Source organism: Calypte anna, chromosome 20 (assembly GCF_003957555.1).
Source record: "Calypte anna isolate BGI_N300 chromosome 20, bCalAnn1_v1.p, whole genome shotgun sequence".
NCBI lineage: Eukaryota > Metazoa > Chordata > Aves > Apodiformes > Trochilidae > Calypte > Calypte anna.
The window spans coordinates 14,562,028-14,580,758 of NC_044265.1; the positions used below are offsets into that span (position 1 = coordinate 14,562,028).

General features: G+C 59.5%; 1 protein-coding gene across 2 annotated transcripts; it reads left to right on the forward strand.

Annotated features, from left to right (window-relative positions):
* Window positions 1-2,160: 2,160 nt before the first annotated feature.
* On the forward strand, window positions 2,161-13,456 carry KIAA1755 (KIAA1755 ortholog). Of its 2 annotated transcripts, XM_030463168.1 has the most exons (14): window positions 2,161-2,226; window positions 5,408-5,605; window positions 6,035-7,316; window positions 7,402-7,572; window positions 8,193-8,316; window positions 8,636-8,729; window positions 9,284-9,370; window positions 9,815-9,931; window positions 10,240-10,338; window positions 10,499-10,647; window positions 11,464-11,602; window positions 11,860-11,982; window positions 12,234-12,425; window positions 12,507-13,456. In XM_030463168.1, exons 1-14 carry the CDS (start codon window positions 2,224-2,226, stop codon window positions 13,074-13,076), a joined length of 3,348 nt encoding a protein of 1,115 aa, XP_030319028.1. In that variant the 5' UTR covers window positions 2,161-2,223; the 3' UTR covers window positions 13,077-13,456. The 2 variants fall into 2 exon arrangements, with proteins under 2 accessions (XP_030319028.1, XP_030319027.1); XM_030463167.1 differs by lacking the exon at window positions 2,161-2,226 and having other exon boundaries at window positions 5,277-5,605.
* Window positions 13,457-18,731: the final 5,275 nt, after the last annotated feature.

The following is an 18,731-nucleotide window of genomic DNA, read 5'->3' on the forward strand; positions in this document are numbered from 1 at the left end:
AGCACTCATGACGTGAGGTCTGAGAGCCTCCTGGGAGACAAAAGGGGACCCAGAGAGCCAAGGGAGACGATTTTGCAAAAAAAGTAAAAATAAAAATGCAGGAATGGTGACCTCGGGCAGAGCTTCGGGGGAACTGAATAGTGGCTCTGTGCTGGTGGAGGGACAGGGCAGAAGGCCACATGCAGCCTGTCCCAGCAGCTGCTTGGGACAAACAGGACATGGAAAAAGGGAGCAAAAGAGGAGGGTGAGCTCATGGGGTCAGGGGCCCCCGGGGGCTCTGCCTTTTGCTAGGCAGGCTTGGTGCTCAGCATTCCCACTCCCCCCAGCCCAGCCTTGCCATCTCCAGGGGGGCAGGAGCAGCATCATGTGCTCCTTCGGGATATTCCAGGGATGTAGGGCTGGATCCAGCCATGCCCGGTGCATTGGCTAGTTTAGCACCCCAGGGCCCAGGCTGGGCTCTGCTGAGGACCCCACCAGCCTTCACATCCTCCTGCTCACCCGTGCTGCAGCTGGATCCGACCCGCCGGCGTGGGACTGCTCAGCCACACCGGCTCCCTCTGCACCCAACCCGGTGCCTTTCAGGAGGCGTGAGAGACAAACTCAGCTCTCGGGCTGGTTTCAGAGGTAACCAGGCAGTTAAAGGAGGTCAGAGCATGAGCTCATGCTCCCCTCGCACAGGGAAGCTATAAAAAGGCTGAGGCTGTGAACTAATGTAATTAAAGGAGCGATTGGCTGCTGGTAGGGGAGGGAGGAGCTAGCCGGCAGGCCCGGGTTTGCATCAGGGTTCTTAGGCCAGGTTTGAGCCCAGTGCCAGCCCTGCGGCGGTGCCGGTGGGTCCGAAGCCAGGGGTTGGGCTGCAGCCGGGTGCTCCGGCTCCTCATGGCCAAGCATCTGCCCACCCGTGCCCGAACCCCTGGAGCACTCGTGATCTGTTCTGGCTCTCACTAGCTCCCAAGGAAATGGGAAGCTAAAGCAAAGGCCTCCCTGGCGCCGTCCTCCCTCCAAACAAGCCAGCAGCCCAGCTGTACCTCCTCCCGTCTCGGCTTGTTTTTACAGCGTGTCCTTTGGCCGCTCAGTAACCCCTGGACAAATGTTCCTTATCGAGACTCCCTGGTGGCTTGCGGCCCACGCTGTGGCTGTTCCACCCGTCCCTGGTCCCGTCCCTCGGCCCCAATCCCATCCCTGAGCCCACAGAACCCAACTTCATCCTGAGCGGGGAGCAGAGGGTCCGAAGGAGCTGGACCCACTGCCCAGGAATCAAAGAGCTGTGCTGAGCTGCAGTGGTTTGTGTCAGACCCAGTCTGTGGCTTTGGCTCTTGCACTGACTGTTTTTGTACAACTTCTGGTTGCTAAATCACATAACTCTGCCTTCAAGTAGGTACTTTCCATCGCTGAAACATCCGAGGAGGCGTAAGAGACGCTTTTCCCCTGCTGTGCTGCCAGGCCCATTCAGAGCAATGTGCGCTGTGCCAAGCGCCGCTCTGAATACAAACCAGCCCGGATGATTCCCACCAGCGCCGGCCCCCGGTTATCCAGCGGGAAGCTACGGCAGACAGACCGTGCCCCCCCCCGCAGCTCTGCCTTCTCCCGGTGTGTGAAGCATCCCCGGAGCCGGGAGCGATCTGCCGGAGCAGGACCCGCTGGGGGCAACCGCCCTCCTGCTGGGGGGGGGTCCGTGGGGGTCTTGCCCACAAACACACACAACTCCCCCGGAGGGACGGAGCCGCTCCCGCGCCCGCCCCTGCCAGCCGCCACCCCGAGAACACCGGGCGGGGATACGGGGGAGCCCCCGGGGGGAGCCCCCGCCCCGGGAACACGCGAAGGGGCTCGTCCCGCTCCCCCTGCAGCCCGGCCCGGCCCCCCCAGCCCGGCGGCGCTCCCCGGGCCGCCCCCGCCAGCCCCCTCCTCCGGCCCGCCCCGCCGCGCTCGCTCTTTCTTTGCCTTTTCTTTCTTTTTTCCTTCTGTTTTGTTTTTGGGGTTTTTGTTTGGTTGTTTTTTTGGGTTTTTTTCCTCTCCCTTTCCCCCAGAAGCGGCGCGGCGGGCGGAGGGAGCGGGGCCGGGGCCGGGGGGGCCGGGGCTGCCCCCGCAGCTCGGGGAGGTGCCGGCGGCCGGGGCGGCTCCAGGAGAGCCCGGCCGTGGGGCAGCGCTCGGCCCCGGGAAGGAAGAGGGAAGGGACCGGCGGTACCCCGGGCCCCCCGGCCCCTCTGCCACTTCCCAGTAACCATGGTAATTCCATCTACTTTCTTTTCCTTTCCGCTGACCTCCCCCGCGGGCACCTGTGGCCCCCGTCCCTCCCCAGCACCGGGTGGGCATCGGGTGCGATGGGCACGGAGGTGACGGACGGGGACGATGGTGGAGGACGGGAGGGAAGAGAGAGGTCGGGAGCGAAGGCAGAGGATGGGAGCAATGTTGGAGGACGGGCATGAAGCAGGAGGTCGGGTGTGAAGGCAGTGGTGGCCGCTGGCTGCTGGGGCAGGAGGGTGTCGGGCCACAGCCTGCGATGCTCCAGCTTCCCAGCAAAGTTTGGGATGGGGTGCAGCAAGTGGGTGCTGCTGCTGCATGAGCAGTGCGTGGCATGCAGGTAGGGGATGTTTGGACATCCCCTGCGTGGCCATCTCGTTGGTCACCACAGTTGGCACATGTTGTGTCCCTGGGCTGGCGGGCGATGCGGTGCTGGACGCTGTGCTCCTGCTCTGCCAGGCTGGGACTGCTCAGTAGGGTTTGCATCGAGTCCTGCCAAAGTGGCTGCCAGAGAGGGCTGTGGAAGACGGAAAGCAATTATTATTCAGGGCTGGTCCTAAAGCTCAGACCTCGCTTCTTCCTAAGCAGGAGGGAGAAAGGCACAGAGCTGAGTCACCCTGTGGCTTTGGGAATGGGTTAGACAACTTTACAGCCCTGAAACACCAAAGCCCAGCTCATCTTGTTGGTGTAAACCACTTGAGAAAATATGGGTATTTGGGGAGAAATATCAATCTCTATTTAACAGCACTTTGGCTTATTAAAATGGAAATAGCTTTGCAAATGTAAATCTCCTTATGTTCCCTAATGCCTTTTGTTTCGGTCCGTGCTCCCTCGCAGCTGGCGGAGGAACCGGGGCTGGTTCCTTGCTTTTGGATTTCTGGCTGCTCCCTGGCCGGCCTGGCCTCAGCTTCTGCACCAGCGCTGCGCCAGGGTTACCCCAAAACCTCCCCCGGTGATGAGGTGCTTTGTGACACTTAACAAAGCCGTTTCCAGCCCTTGCAGGCCAAGAGGCTCCGCAGCACGGGGCGGGCTGTGCCGGTGCCTCCATCACTCAGCCGCTCTCTCCCGCCGCTGGCTTCCGCTGCTGGATGAAGTCCTGGGCGTTTCCATTCCATTGACAGAGAAGCGGCTTTGTTTATCCAGCTGATCCCTCCTCTGGCATATCCCTTCACTGGGTTTTGGTGGTGGTTCAGAAGATTTTTCCTTCCCTCCCTGCAGCAGGGCTGTGCCTTCCCCCAGGCACCCCGAGTATATCCCAGCCCGTTCACCCAAATTCCCCCCAGCTGTGAAGTGCAGGACAGGGCTGTGTGTGCTGCAGGGGAGGCTGCTCTGGAGTTTGGGGAGATGGCACTATGAGAAGAGGCAGTGGGTGTGGGAAGGGGCTCCTGGCAGCGTGTACCTGGTCCCTGCTGGACCCCCCCAGCAGAGCCCTTCCTGGTGGCATGGCCAAGCTGGGGGACAGCAGGTTTGGGGCTGTCCCTCTCCTATGGACACAGCCTGCCCAGAGCAGACCCCTGGCAGCCCTGGTCCTTAAGGACCTGACTTCTCCTGTTTGTGTTTGTTTTTTTCCTGTGAGCTTAGTTGGAAAGAGTTTAGTTTGGTTTCTAGAGAGAGCCAGGGCTGTGTGAGGCTCTGGTGCAGGTAGAGCCAGCCCATCTTTTCTGGCAGCACAGGAGCAGGATGGATCCCCCTTGGCTGTTACAGACAGCAGCTCCTCACCTCTGTGCTGGGATGGGGATGGATCTGAGCTTGGTGGTGCCAGGTCAGGAGGTGGTGGGTGCCCAGCCAGACTTGGCTGTGTCAAGGGAGCAAAGCAGAGCAGAGAGCTGGGGTCCACACTGCAGGTGGCCTTTCCAGAACAAGGTTACCCATCCCTCCTAGGAACTGTGCAAAGACCAAGTGTCAGCAGCTGGGTGGGGTCCAACAGCAGAGAGCCTGGCAGGGGAATGCGCTCACAGATCCCACGAGAAGGGCCTTGCTCTCCTCCTGCTCTGTCCCAGCACTGTGGCTTCTTCTGGAAGGCCCAAGGACAGGAGATTCCTGTGTGGACACATGGAGAAAAAGTCAAGAAGAATTAACCAAGGCGTGACTGCAAAATCATTTACCTAAAGAGCATTAAAGCTAATTAAGCTGAATTAACCAAGGCCACTTTGTGTCTGCATGGGCTCCCTGGCCAGGGATTTTCTGCCTGAAACTAATTCCCACCTTCAGTTAATCCCACCTCCAGTTAATCCCACCTGATTTCCCAGGTGCCTTGCAGGAGGACAGGGATGATGGCAAGCCATGACTGCTGTACCTACTGCTGGGACGATGCTTTGTAGGATCAGCTTTGCTTTGGGCTCCTCAGTACCTGGCAGCTGGCAGAGGGAGCACAGGCCGTGCTCTGCAGGAGGAAGAGGAGAGCCAACCCACTGCAGATCCCTGTCTGGCCAGGCTGGACCTGACCCTGCACAACACAGAAACCTGTGTCTCTGCACACCAGCACCATTCCCATCAGAAAAGGCACCATTTGCCCAGCGGCCCCAGCATGGTTTGCTCTTTCTCTGAGCCTTTCCTGCAGAAATAACCCCCAAGGAGCTGGAGAAGTCTCATCCTTTCCCACTCACCAGTGGGCTCCTTTGGGCAGCTGTGTCTGTAGTCATGGAACCAGTGATCTGTGGACAGGGGAGGGGGCTGGGACCAGCAAAGTGCTTCCCAGAAAACACTGAGAGGACTCATTCTGAGTTCGGAGAATTCAGCGATGAGTCTGAACCAAAGCACCCCATCCATCTTCCCATGTTTGTCCTTCCTCCCATCACTACATTCCTGCAGCAATGAGCTGCTGAGCCCGGCACATCCCCAGCTCAGCAGTCTGGCTCAATTTAACCCCTTGGCTGCAGGGGGCAGGAATCTGTGCTCAGTGTTCACCATGGGCTCCTCAAATCATATCCCAGAGCTGAGAACCAGACTCGTGTCCTCTGGCTGCACGCTGCTTGGTGTGCTCTGCACCCCAGGTCCTCCCCTGTTCCCAGCCCGGGAAGGTTTGGAGACCCCCAGGCTCAGTGGTGTTGCCAGCGTGGGCATTGCAGGGGGTGGCAGTGGTGGGATGGTGGGGGTGGTGTCCATGGGGGGTGACAGTGTCCCGTGTGGGGCTGCTCTCCCCACCAGCACCGTTCTCTTCCCGCAGGACACGGGGTCACTGGACACAGCAGTGCAGGGTGCCCTCCAGGCCCTCTACCCACCCTTCGAGGCCACGGCCCCCACAGTTCTGGGCCAGGTGTTCCGGCTGCTGGAGACCAGCTACCAGGGTGATGGGCTCTGCTGCCTGCTCCAGTTCCTCATCCCAGCCAAGCGCCTCTTCGAGCACGTGCGGCAGGCAGCCTGTGTAAGCCCTGCACCCCCACACGGGGGTCTGCTCTGACACTCTGCATGTCCCCCCCCCTGCCCTCCTCCCCGAAGGAGACCATGGGGTGCCCAGCTCCCTGGGGTGGCTCCAGCACAGAGCCTGGCACATGCTGTCCCCATTGTAAGGGTAGGGGGACTCCTGGGTCACCTTGTCTTATCCCTGGAGAGGAGATAAGACTGGAGAGGAGGTTCCCCTCTGTTAGCATGTGGGGAGCACTCAGCACCCTGGGAACAGCCACGGGCATGGGGTGGGCTTGCAGGACTCTGCTCTGGTTCAGCTCAGGGACATCCCTTCCAGTCACCAGGCTCTTCGGCTCCTGGGCAGATCTGGGCAGAGAGAGTGCATGGGGAAGGAGGGTATGGAGGTGGCAGAAGCTCTCACACAGTGTTCTTCCTCCCTCCCTCCCAGGCTCCCTACTTTAACTGCATCTTTCTCCATGAAGGATGGCCCTTGTGTCTTCGTGAGAAAGTGGTCGTCCACCTGGCACCACTCAACCCCCTCCTGCTGCGCCCCGGGGATTTCTACCTGCAGGCAGAGCCCTGCCAGGAGCACTCCGCCCGCATCACCGTCAAGCACCTCTCCTGTGACCTGCGCACGGTGGAGGAGACGCCGGTGCCCGAGGCTGCCTACGCCCTGCTCTTCACCAACGAGTGGCTGGAGGAGATCAATGTTGACCGGGCTGGGGACCCCCTGCACACCTGCCTGGTGGCCACTGAGAACGGCATCGCCCCTCTGCCATGGAGCAAGATCGCCACGCCAGAGTTCATCGAGAAGCCCAAGGCTGGAGCTGATGTGGTTTCTGCAGGGGATCAGCATGGCTCTGCTCCTGAATCCACCACCAGGCCTGCAGCATGCAGTATTCCCACGTCCCGTGGCACAGTGGACACCCCAGCACCCTACAGCAACGTTGCAGGCACCATCCCGGGCTGCAAGGTCAGGTCTTGGAAGTCGAGCCAGGGAAGGTACCCAGGACTGATCAAGGTGGACCAGGCTGGCCTGAGGAAGCAGCCGTCCCCCCTGGCCATGCCCAGCCTCTGCGAGATCATCAGCCAGAACCTGGAGGGGGAGTACGTGGACCTGCGGGAGCTCTCCCAGGAGCAGCTTGAGCTCCTGGCCAGGTCCCTGCCACCCACCTGCCTGCCGGGTCCCACCAGTGCCAGGGCCGGGGCAACAGTCCCCTGGACAAATGGGGAGCTGGTAACAGGCACCAGGCATGGCGGGGGGACACTGAGCTTGGAGGAAGGTCCCTGCACACCCTGCCAGGGGACAAAGCTGAGCCAGGAGCCACATGGCCCACGGTGCCGCCACCGGGACTCCTACCTGGCTGCCCTGCAGAACCCGGTGAGCTTCGGGCCCGGGCTGATGGCAGCCATCCTGGAGGAGCCAGACAGCCCCAGCCCCGAGCTGCCCTCCACTGCCCCCCGTCAGACCCCAGCACCACGCAGGAGGGGGGCCGGCAGCCCCCTACCCCTCACCCAGCACCCCCACCCCACCAGTCCCGAGGCAGTGGCACGGCAGGGCAGCTCCCGGCTACCCCCGGGCTCCAGCCACAAGTTCTCCTTCCTGAAGGGGCCACGGCTGGGGGCAGCCCCCAGGGATGAAAGGGCCACCAGCCAGCACGAAGGGGCCTGGAAGAAGGTGTCAGCCATCTACTCGCCCCGCATGGGCAGGGCCAAACCAGGAGGGAAAGGTACCCAGGGGGTGGCGGTGCGTGCCGGGGCTCTGCGGGGGCTTCGTTGTACATGTCCAGCTCCTCTCTCTGTCCCCACGGGCAGGTACAGATACGGCAGCTGCTGCCACCTTGGAGGAACAGACCCCAAAAAGCACGGGCTGCAAGAACGGTACCTCCACGCTGGGAGGTTCCACTGTGAACGCTGTCCGGGAGCCGCCGGGCTGGCAGGAGCTGCACATGGGGCTGCTGCGCTCGGGCATCGTCTGCCTGCCAGGTACCACAGCCCGGGGGAGGTTGGGAAAATGCTGTGTTGCTGGAGAGGGCTTTCTGGAAAAGGTTTCAGGGCTTTGCTGGAGGCCGCAAAGCCCCCAGGCAGAAAATTTCCTTTCAGCTGGACAAAAAAATTAAAAACCAAAACCCGAGCAGTCTGGCTGGAGCAGCTGCCCCGGTTCCCAGCTGCACCGAGCCCTCCCACACCATTCCTCACCAGTGAAGCTGTTCAACTTCTAGCTGCCAAACACTAAACATTTGGCTTCTTCCTTTTCCCAAGAGCTGAAAAACAGTAACAAAATCGTTCGTTTTTTCAGGAAAAACGTTCCCAGCAGCTCTGCCCTGGCATTTCCAGGGCCAGCACTCATACTGGGCTGATGCTGCCCCTCCAGGGGGCCAGTGGGGGCTGCACTGGGGTGGCACCAGGAGGCCACCACAGCTACAGTGTTAGCCCAGGCTGAGCACGCTGAGCTGAGCTGGGGCAGAGCCTGCTCCTGTGCCCCTTGGCACTGCCCCTGCTTAGCAAGCAGCAGCAAGGCCAGTGGGGGCTCCAGGACACCCAGGGGCTTGTTCAGAGCTGGGTCCATGGAAGCTGCCAGAGGTCACTGGTCCCTCTCCCCACAGGCAGCTCAGACAGACTGGGCAGGACCCTCCTGCAGGTGACCACCAGTGGCAGTGCCTGGGGTGCCAAGTGGTGCTCAGCCACAGAACTGGCCAGACTCATCCTCTACCTCTGCTCCCTTCCCAGGTAAGAGCCAGGAGGATCTGTTGGGTTCCCCTGGCTGCCTCCCTGTGGCATCAAGCTGGCACAGATGATGCCCAGCATCCCACACATGCTGCTTTGGGCACACCTTGCACAGTCCATGCTGCATTCACCATCCCCTGCAGCCATACCTCTGCTGAGGACATGGTTTTCAGCCAGGGCATCCAAATGGGCACCAGGTCTTGCCTGCTGCCCAGGAGTGTGGGAGGGGGCTTCAAGTGGGTTCTGCCAGAGGCAAAGGACCACTGCTTCATGAGCCACTTCTGATGTGCCATCTGCCTCCTGCTCTGCTTGTCTTTGCCAGGGGTGAAGCCAAGGATGGTGGGTTCACTGTCCTGGTGGATGCCAGGAAGCAGCCACCTGCTCCTGTCCTGTTCTCAGCCCTACGCTCTGTCCAGGTACACCAGGCTCCACATGTCTGTGCCACCAATATCTTGGGGTCCCTCCAAACTCCCCCAGCACCCACCCCTGGCTGGCACCAGCTTCTCTGGCAGCCCCTGACACTGCCGGGCCTGAGGCCATGGTTCTCATTTTGCTCACAGATTTTACCTGTGGGCATTGTGGATTTACCAAGGCAGCTGTGGCTGCCTGTGGCTGCATGGCAATGTATGGATCTAGAACACCCATATCTAGAACTACCCCTCCCCGGCACCAGCCCTGGCTCCCCACAGGCCATGCAGCACTTACACAGCTGCCACTTTGCTCCCCAAGCTGCTCACAACTCTGATTTCTGAGCACAGCCCATCCCAAACCTGGCACCCAGACCCTTTTTCCCAGGCCCCCAACCCAAGCTCACACCCAGCACTCCCATCTCTCCGGTGCCTCAAACATCGTCTGTGAGGCACCAACACTTTGGGACTGATGGTCCCATCCTTGTCCCTGCTATCACAAGCCCCCAACCCCTCCAGCATCCTGTGGGCTTTGCCATGGTGACTCTCCCTGCCTCCTGCAGAGCATCTCACGAGGGTGCATCCACACCGTGCTGCTGCTGGCTGAGAAGGAGCTGGTCACCCCCCGTGAGAGGCTGCCTGGGGTGCAGGTAAGCCTGTCCCCTCCTCGTGTGCTTGCGTTGTCACCTGTGGGAAGAGCAGAGCCAGGGTGAAAGGAGCCCTCCACATCAGGGGCCCTCTTGCTTGGAGACTCCAGGCCCCAGTTTGGGGACCTCAGGCAGAGCAGCAGCTCACTGGGGTAGATCCCCTGCACTGGGGACAAGGTGGGACCCTTGGGCTCACGGAGTGACAGGGCAGCCCAGTGCTTCCCAGTTACCTGCACGCTGCCACTGGGATAATGAATCTGAACTTGAAAGGGTTCATTGTTCTTTTAGTGCTGCTCAGCTTAATGAACATAACGTGAAATATCAATAAGCTTGATCACCCAGCTTGGGTGGGTTGTGCTTGGCAGGAGGGGGTCGTTCGCCTGCTCCAGGCTGTCCCTGGACATCTCTGGGGATGTCCCCCGTGCTCAGGAGCCCCGTGTCCTGCAGGTGGAGACCCTGGCATCGCTGAAGGCTCTGGGCCGCCACATCGACAGCTCGCAGCTGACCCTGGAGCTTGAGGGCACCTTCCCCTACTGCCACGGCGAGTGGGTTCAATTCTTCCAGGTGTCTGTTCTCACGCCAATAGCCATCACCTCACCTCCCCGCCGTGCCCTGCCATCCCCACCGCAGCTTCCGTGTCCCACAGACCTCCCTGGAAAAACAGCAGGAAAGCCCAGGCGAGGGGAAGAGAGAGGAGAGCTCTGATGGCAGGAGGGCAGCCCCCCCCTGCCTGCTCCTGCCTCTGCTTGTCCACCTCCACGTTCCCTGTCCTCCTTTTACCCGGTGCCCCGCGGTATTCCCCGCTCTGGCCTGGCTCTGCTTCTCCTCCTCCTGCTCACGGTACCCCACTGACCCACTGTGTCCCACGGCAGAAACTCCATCCCTTCACGGCTGGACTCAGGCGGGCGTCGGAGCTCCTGCGGAGCTGCATCCAGGAGCTGCGGAGTGCCGGCACGCTGGCGGGGACACAGGTATGGGGCAGGCTGCAGGGACTGCCAAAGAGCCCAGCACACAGACACAGTTAGCCAGTTCCCTCCCTCCCCAAAAAACCCCTGCTTCCCAGGGGAAGCTGTCCCTTGTCCCCTGTGCTCGTCCCCCCGGTCAGACGCGTGTCCCACCCTCGCTCCGCAGGACGTGTCCGCCTGCATCGGGAGGCAGCGGGAGCTGATGCAGCGGGTGCTGAGCGACCCGCAGCTGGTGCAGGTGCAGCGTGAGGGGGGAGCGGTGCTGGCCAGGCTGCGCAGGGAGGCAGCCCGCCTCGGACCCTCGCCCGGAGTCAGGTAGGAGGGATGCAACAACCAGGACACCCACCCACTCCTCATCCCCGTCCTCCTCCGCTGGCCGACAGCCACCTCCCCGGGGACAGACCTGTCCCCACGAGCACCAGCTTCTCGCCAGCACGTCCCAGAGCCAGCGCCCACCTCCTTCCTGCCTGCAAACTGCCCTCGAACCCGGGGGCTGCTCCTCGGACAGCCCTGTGTTGGATCTCCCGTTGGGGGAGGTGCAGGGGGTCCCAAGGGGGGAGATGTCTCCTGCCCTGGGACCAGACTCGGCAGGACCTGGGCCAGCCCTCGGGCTGCTCTCGGCCAAAGCCACTAGATGGGGCCAAGCCCCGGCGATGCTGCACGTCCCGCCCTGCTGCTTATCCAGCGGTGCTGAGCTCATCCAGCTGTGCTCATCCAGCGGTGCTGAGCTCATCCAGCGGTGCCGTGCTGCTCCGGGCCTCCTGCACACACAGCACTCATCCCGCTGCTCCCTGGACAGCCAGCGCTTTCCCATCCCCCGATCCCTGCCATCCATCCTGCTCCATGGGACAGGGCGGTATCACAGCATCTGCAGGGCTGGAGTCCCCTGCCCAGCGCACCCCAGGGAGTGCCCTGGTGTTCGGGTGGGCTCTGAGGACACACAGGGCCTCTTGGCTCTTGACCTGGGCATCTGCTGGGCTCTCACCAACCATATGTGCTGGGTTGTCCATCTCACACGAGCCAGCGCTCTCTTCTAGGGAGCTGCCCCATCTCCAGCTCCTTCTGCAGGGCTGCCTCGGTTGCATCTTCAGGAGCAGCCAGCTGATGGCTCCTCCTCTCCCTGACCTCCAGGACCAGCATGGATTCGGCCGAGGGGCTGTACAGCCAGCTGGAGGAAGAGCTTCACGACCTGGTGTCCCAGTCCAACAGCTGCCTGGAACGTCTGGAGTTCCTCCAAAAGATCCGGGAGCTTGAGGCTGAGTTTGGTAAGGTGAGTTGGGTGTCCCTGGGGTGCAACAAGTTGTCCTCTGTGATGTTCCCATGGCTGAGCATTTTGGGCATATTTCCTTGAATTTTGATGTTGAAGGAAGCCCAGAGAATAACAGGATTGTCTGAGTTTTGGTTTTCATTACGGAGCAGCCATGTGTGACCATGCCAGGATGCTGGGCCAGGGAAGGAAGGGGAGGTGCTGCAGAAGTGCTGTGGGGGTGGTGATCGCCCTGACCCTCACCCTGCTCTCTCTTGCAGCTGGGGGGCTGGCTGGATGGAGAGGCAGCAGTGCAACTGCAGGAGATGGGCACCAAGGAGCAGAGCCTCAAGAGTGTCCAGGGCTCCGAGGAGCACTTTAACGAGTTCCTCATCCAGGCAATGGTAGGTTTGGAGGTGGATTTTCTGTGACACACATCCCTGGGTATTTGTAGCAGCCGTGCTGTTTGGTGGCTCCAACCCCTTCCTGGCACTTGGCAGAAGTTGGAAATGCCAAATTAGGAACATCCAGATGTCATTACAAGGTTTGCTAGATCCAGCCCAGATGCCCCAGCTTTGGAACAAAGCTTCTGGGAAAAACTGGGGGTGTCCTCAGGCCGGATGGGTCAAGCTGCAGCCTTCCTCCATCCCTGCAGGCTCAGTACTGGCGTGGCCTGGCCCTGTGTCAGGAGGCGGCCGAGGTGCAGGACGCAGCTTTCCCCGAGGCAGATCCCTTCCAGAAGGCTGCAGCCCTGTTCAGGAGGAAGCTGCTGAGGTTCCTGGGGCAGGTGGAGCGGCGGAGGGCGGAGCGGGAGCTGCTGCGGGAGCTCGGACGCTTCTCCAGCAAGGTGGGTGCTCGGGCTGTCCTCCAGCAGGAGCTGGGCTGGCTGGGCAGCCAGGAGAAGAGCTGCTCTCCCTGTCTTTTCCAGGTGTCAGGGCTGAAGGTGGGCAGCAGGCAGTGCTCGGGCCGGGGGCCGTGCGGGGAGGGTCAGGCACTGCAGTGCCTGCAGAGCTCCTTCCAAACGCTGTCGGTGGAGCTGGCCCTGGAGAAGCTGCAGGAGATGGAGGCTCAGGTGTGCAGGATGCAGAGCAGCCAAGAGCTGGCAGCCTGGACCCAGGCACGGCACAGCTACCACGAGAGCAGACAGATCCTGGAGGAGATGCTGGCAGAGCTGCAGGAGGCCTGGGGAGCACAAGCTGATGAGCCAGGTGCTGCCCCATTGTGTCACTCTGCTGTGCCTCAAGGGACCGCCCCATCTCCTGGCACACAAGGTTCTACTGCAGAAGCCACCCAGTACTTCCAGGTTTCCAGTCAGAGCAGTTTCTCCTCTGAAGATTCAGACTCACAGAACTCCACTGAAGATGCCCCAGCAGCAAGCCTGGCTTTGCCCCAGGACCTCCAGGGTCCCAGGCAACCTTGCCTCTCTGAAAAGCCCTCCCAGATTGTTTACCTGGAGAACCACCACACCAATAGTCCAGCTAAAGCAAACACCAAGTAAAAACAGTCCCTTCCCATGGGGGCTGTTTCTGTGCAGTTGTGGAAGCCTCGATCAACAACCAAATGGGACATCCTATGCTTGGATGTGGGATACTGGGACCCATTGCCCAACCCTCAGTCCCACAGTCCTTCAGTTCCCTGTGCTTAGCCATGTTGGTCAATAATCTCCTGCGTGTCCTCCTCACCTCAAGTGCCTTTGTCCCTGCACACGCCAGGTTTCCCTCAGGACAACCTTGAGGGTTCCCCACAGCCATGCTCAGTGCATCCCATGGGAGCACAGACCTGCCCCCCACCACACTCCCCTGCTGCTGGGTGGTTTTACCATCCCCTGCATGGCAACAACAGGCAGTTTGTTCACGTGCATTCATTAACGTGGAACTAATGATATTAATGATAATAAACCTGCAGGGAAGTGCTTGGTGTGGTCCTTGTGGAGCAGAACAAAAAGCTGTGTCTTGCACAGAGCCAGGGACTGGGCTCTGGGACACCACAAGAGCCTCCAGTGCCACCAGTCCTGGCTGTGGTCACAGCCTGGCCCTGCTGCCCACCATCAGGGCTGTTGACTCACAGAATTGTCCTGGCTGGAAAAGACCTTGAACATAATTGAGTCCAACCATTAACCCAACTCTACCAAGTCTGGGCTCATCCCTATCACACCCTGCCCCACTGCGACCATTGCCAGAATGAATCCCTCTCCCTTTTTAAGGGTTAAATGCCTCCAACACTGATTCTCACTCTGGTCCTACCCCCTCCTGGTCCATGGGCAGGGTGGTGTCATCCTGCCCAGCCTCCCCACTTGTTGGGAACGTGCTGTCCCAGAGCCTCGGGGGTCCGGGTGCGACCTCTCTGACCAAAACACCCCAGGGTCCCCTGGGATCCCATCCCCACAGTGTGTCCCGCCTGTTTGGCCACCTGGGAGCGGGCGAAGCCACCCACCCCCCAGACAGCCACATCATGAGCTCATCCAGAGACGTCAGAGCAGAAGCAGTGCCTCACACCGGAGCCGTTCCAGGCGCTCTCCTCCTCCCAGCACCGCCGTGGCTCACGGCCCCGCACGATGCTGCTCCTGGCAAAGGGCACTTACCCATCCCAGTGAGCATCACTCATCTCCCCTCAGCCTTGTTTTTGCCAACCCTCCAGGGTGAGCCCCACTGAGCTCCTCTCTGGAGGCCACAGCCACCCCCAGCAGCACACGTTCCTGCCCAGGTCATTAACAGCAGCATTAATGAGCCCCGATCCAGGCACTACCCTGGGACCTCCTGCCTGTCCCTTTCTCCTAGTCCTTCCTGATCTCCAATCCTTACTTCTCCTCATGGTTCTTTCCCACTTGGTCTTCTCCAGCTCAGACACTGATTCCTGCTCCCTGCCCACCCGGACAGTGCCCAGAGCATTGTAAGAGCCAAAGCTCTCTCCTACCTCCAAAGGCATTTAGAGCCCCCCTTGCCGGTTCCCCGCTGTTTTCTGCTCCACCACGGGCTGGTTTGTTGTGTTTCCCACTCACTGCACCCCAACAGGGCCTTCCAGACCCCCCCATGGATGCTGATCTTGTTTAACAGAAGCCCACAGCTTCGTTAGTCCTCGTTAGCAGCACACAGCCACGAGCAGCTGAGTTCAGTCTCCTGGAAAGGGGCAAATAGTCAGGTGTTAAAAATGAGCCACTGTGTAAATTGAACAAGAAAGAGGAACAAGAACATTTTACTGAAATAACCTTGAATGGACACATTTGGGTCATGCCATGGCTGCATGTAAAGCCCTCGCTGTCACACTCGGAGCATTCCCAGAGCCACAGCACTGCCAGGCTGCTAAGAGGCAGAAATGCTGATCAATACTTCTGTCATTTTTAAATTTGATTATTCTGATTAATTCTAGGAGCCTGGTTATGGACAAATAGCTGCTGGTACACGGGGTGGCAACTGGATCGGGATCTCATTTATCCCATCATATCACTCAGGAGATAAAATCTCTCTGGTGGCCTCGAGTAAAACATCAGATTGACTCCAAAGGGCTTTGCTGGTTTATAGGAGTGACACCCCTGGGCCCCAGCTGGGTTGGTGCTCTGATATTCTCCTGAATTCTCTCCAGCAGGGATACGAGGTCAGAGGCTGAAATGACCCAGAAGTGGGCAGGGTAGAAGTGGCAGGAACTGAGCATTAGGCTCACAAAGTTGCCTTTTACTTAACCAGGGTGAGTAACGTCTGTTTTCACTCCCACACTGGAATGAAATTTTCTGTTTATTTTACCTGTGTGTAAACAGCCAGCTTCCTGGGAGCCCTTTGAGGAGGCACTTACCAGTCCTTACCAGTACTGTCCATGGAGCAAAGCCAGCGAGCCAGGGGCATTTTCTAACTTGCCATTTCTGAGCAGCAGTAGGAATGTCCACAGTATGGCTTTCAGACTCTCATACTAACATCCTAATTCCTCAGCAAAACACAGGAAGAATCAGAGAAGAAATAATTACTGACATGAATAATAAATCCTCACATCTACTACAACATTCCCTGCCTGCTCCAAGCACTTGTCCAGGAGCAGTGGGGGGTCCCTGGGGCACAGGGTGGTCCCTGGGTGGCCAGGAACTCTGAGCTGGGCCAAAGCCACTGCTGGCCTGTGCTCAGCCCAATGCCATGCAGGAGCACCCAGGCCATGGGATCCCCAAACCAGCCAGTGCTGAGGCAGGAAGGTGCTGCCACCAGTCTGCTCCCCTCTGCCCTGGTGGAAAAAGATGTTGTCTTCTGCTAGGAAAAAGTAGGGACTTTTAAAGTTTTAGGTTTTAGGCTGGAGTAATTGTACTTCCCCTAGAGAAATGAAATAATCTTCCAAAGCAGATGAAAGCAAACAATGGCTTTCCTGTTGTTTTTCTTTTTCCACAGAAAATATTTTAAGAAGTTCATCCTGAGATGAACTGATAAGTGAAGGGGGAATTTCCAGCCTCTCTGGAGGGTGAATCTCCTCCTCAGAGAAGCCCCATGCTCTCAGCTGCCCTCAGCCCCACAGCTGGATCCCTCCTACCAAAACCTGTTTTCCTGACATTCTGGAAAATTTTTCTTACCTCTGCTGCTCTTTCGACATGAGATTTATGGCTCCGAGTCTGACCAATTAAGCTATAACCTTTCCAAAAAGGCAAGAGCAGGAGTTAATCAATGTCTCTTTCCCACCCATGAAATGGCAAAATCATTTGTCAGGGGCTGGTGGGGGGCGGCTGGCAGGGCTGGGGGTGCCAGGGTCAGCCCAGCCCACCCGGCCTGCAGAGAGACTTTTTTTTCAAAGGAGAAAAATGTAATAAATGTCAGACGCAGAAGAAGGCGCGGGGAAAACCATCAGTGGGCCAACACGAGTCCCCCGGGCAGGACCCCCAGCAGGAGCTGCCCCGGCCCCCCCGCTCCCCGCAGCTCCGCAAACAGCCGCCGGCGTTTCAAAGCCCGGGACTTGGCTGCTGCTGATTCCCGGGAAACGCGTCCGTGCCTGGATCTGTGCTCCCGGGGGGCAGCGGGTCCGGCTGCAGAAGGGAAACCCAGAGCTGTGGGTGCAGGAGGAGGCGGAGGGCAGCACAAAGCTGCCGGATCTGTCCTGGGTGTCACCAGGGCTTGGGAAGCGGCTGAAATGGCCCCAGCAGCTTCGTTATCTCCTGCTCCGCAAGCTCGGATCTTTCCTGTCTCTGAGCTGAGGCTGCCGGTGCTCCTGGGGAGCCAGAAAAAAAACCGAAACGAAACAGAGAAACGATCGATAGCAAAGGAAAACTAACAGGGGGGGAGGTAATGCCAGAGGGTCGACCTTCAGGAGCTGAACTCCAGCCTGGGGCTGGGCAAGGCACGGGCAGCCCGGCTGCTTCCCAAACTCCAGCTCTGTCCCGTCCCGGGGGGCTGCTGGGCGCCCACCCTGGGAAGCGACCCCCGGGGCATCACCGGGACTCGGGAATTCACATCCCGACAGGTACCCTCCCGGGGCAGGAGTTGCACCCCAGCGCCATGGCCGGGAGCACAAACCTCAGCACAGAACCCTCGTTTTCCTCCCACAAATCGGTCTGGAGCCTGCCCCGAGGGAGGTGGGGAGAGCAGGAGGTGCCCTGGGGGCAGGAGCGCTGTGGAGGGGTCCAAACTGCTGGGAAATGACAGGGAGACTGGAATTCTGCTGGTTCCTGATTCAGCAAGATCAGGTTGCAAAACTCCGTGTCCCCAGCTCACATCTTGCCTGACAGCTGCTGTTTGATCCCACGCATCCTACCCTGTGCCACAGGACCCCAGCAGTGGCTGCCACCAACCTCGTGGCCAACTCAGGGCCCCTGGCTCGGAAAGGGGTGACACGGATGAAGGATCCATCTCCTCAGCAGATTGCTGCTGCCTGCAGGTCCCACCTCCCAGGGCAGAGAGAAGGGTGCTCCTGGCTTCTGGCAGGGAAGCTCTCAGCTCAGTTCCTACCAGCTGTGGAGCAGCTACAGGTTTAGTCCTCCCACAGATCAGAGCTCCTCTCCAGCTCCGGTGTGTGAAGGACAACTGCTGCATCCCCCGTGCCAGGATCCCTGTGGTCAGCCACCAACACTCCCCCTCAGCCCCGTTATCACGAGCATAAAACACTTTCTCACACTTTACCTTTTCCTCAAGTCACATCCCAGCCCTCCATCTCCTTTTCAGACCCAATACCCCAGTCGGGGGCAGGGATGGGACTATGCTGGACTCCCTCCCGAGGGGTTCTGGCTGCTGGGTCACCACACAAAGTGGGGAGCAGATGGGTCAGCCCAGCTCTGGGGAACACCCCAGGTGGCACGGGCCAGCAGGCTGATCTGTTAAAGTCAGTTGACAACTTCACAGAGGAAGACACTGTCCCTTTTCACAACTTGTTTATCTGCTGGCACAGGGGACTGAGTCAGGATGTGCAGGCACAGGGGGGGTGCCAGCCCCAGCACACACCCAGGACAGCAAACAGGCCCTGCCCGACCCAGAGCAGGGAAGGCAAGAAACCAGCAAGCTTTGAAGCAGCTCCAGGAGCAGGGTGGGTGCGAGGGAAGTCACAGTCCTCTGCTGAACACCTTGAGTAAATGAGTTATTTTGGGAGTCCAGCAGTGCAAACACCCTCTTAATGCAACCTTGTCTTGCTAAGGAGAGTAAAAATAACACCACCAGTGTGGTTGGGCTTCCATGTGTAGCATTTTCCAGCGCCTGGGCAGACAGATGCCTTTGTGGTACCTGGTAGTGAGTGAAGTGGGCATTAGAGTCCGACACAAGGGAGGTTTTCCCTTCCAGGGATGCTGAAACCAAGCTTGGGGCTCCCTGGACAGCCCCAGGGGACAGCAGGATGTTCATCTCCCATCACTTCAGACAGAGCTGCCAGTGCAGGGGCAGACACTGTCAGTCCTTCCTGTTCTGTGCTTAGTCAGAAAAACAGACAGAAATTAGTCCCTGACCCCCCCAGCTTGCTTGGCCCTGCACCCCAGAACACATCAGCACCCTCAGGGCAGCAATCTGCTCCTGGCCCTGTGAGCAGAGTCTGTTTCTAATCACCTGCAGCCCAGAGCTGCTACGGGCATGTTTGTCACACACTGCCTGCAAGAAATCAAACACAGCCTGAGTGCATCCAGAGTTCAGGTACAATAAAAGGGGAAACGTGAGCTTGTACAGGCAGAGCTGGACCCCACACCCTCTGTCCTGAGCCCAAACACACTGGC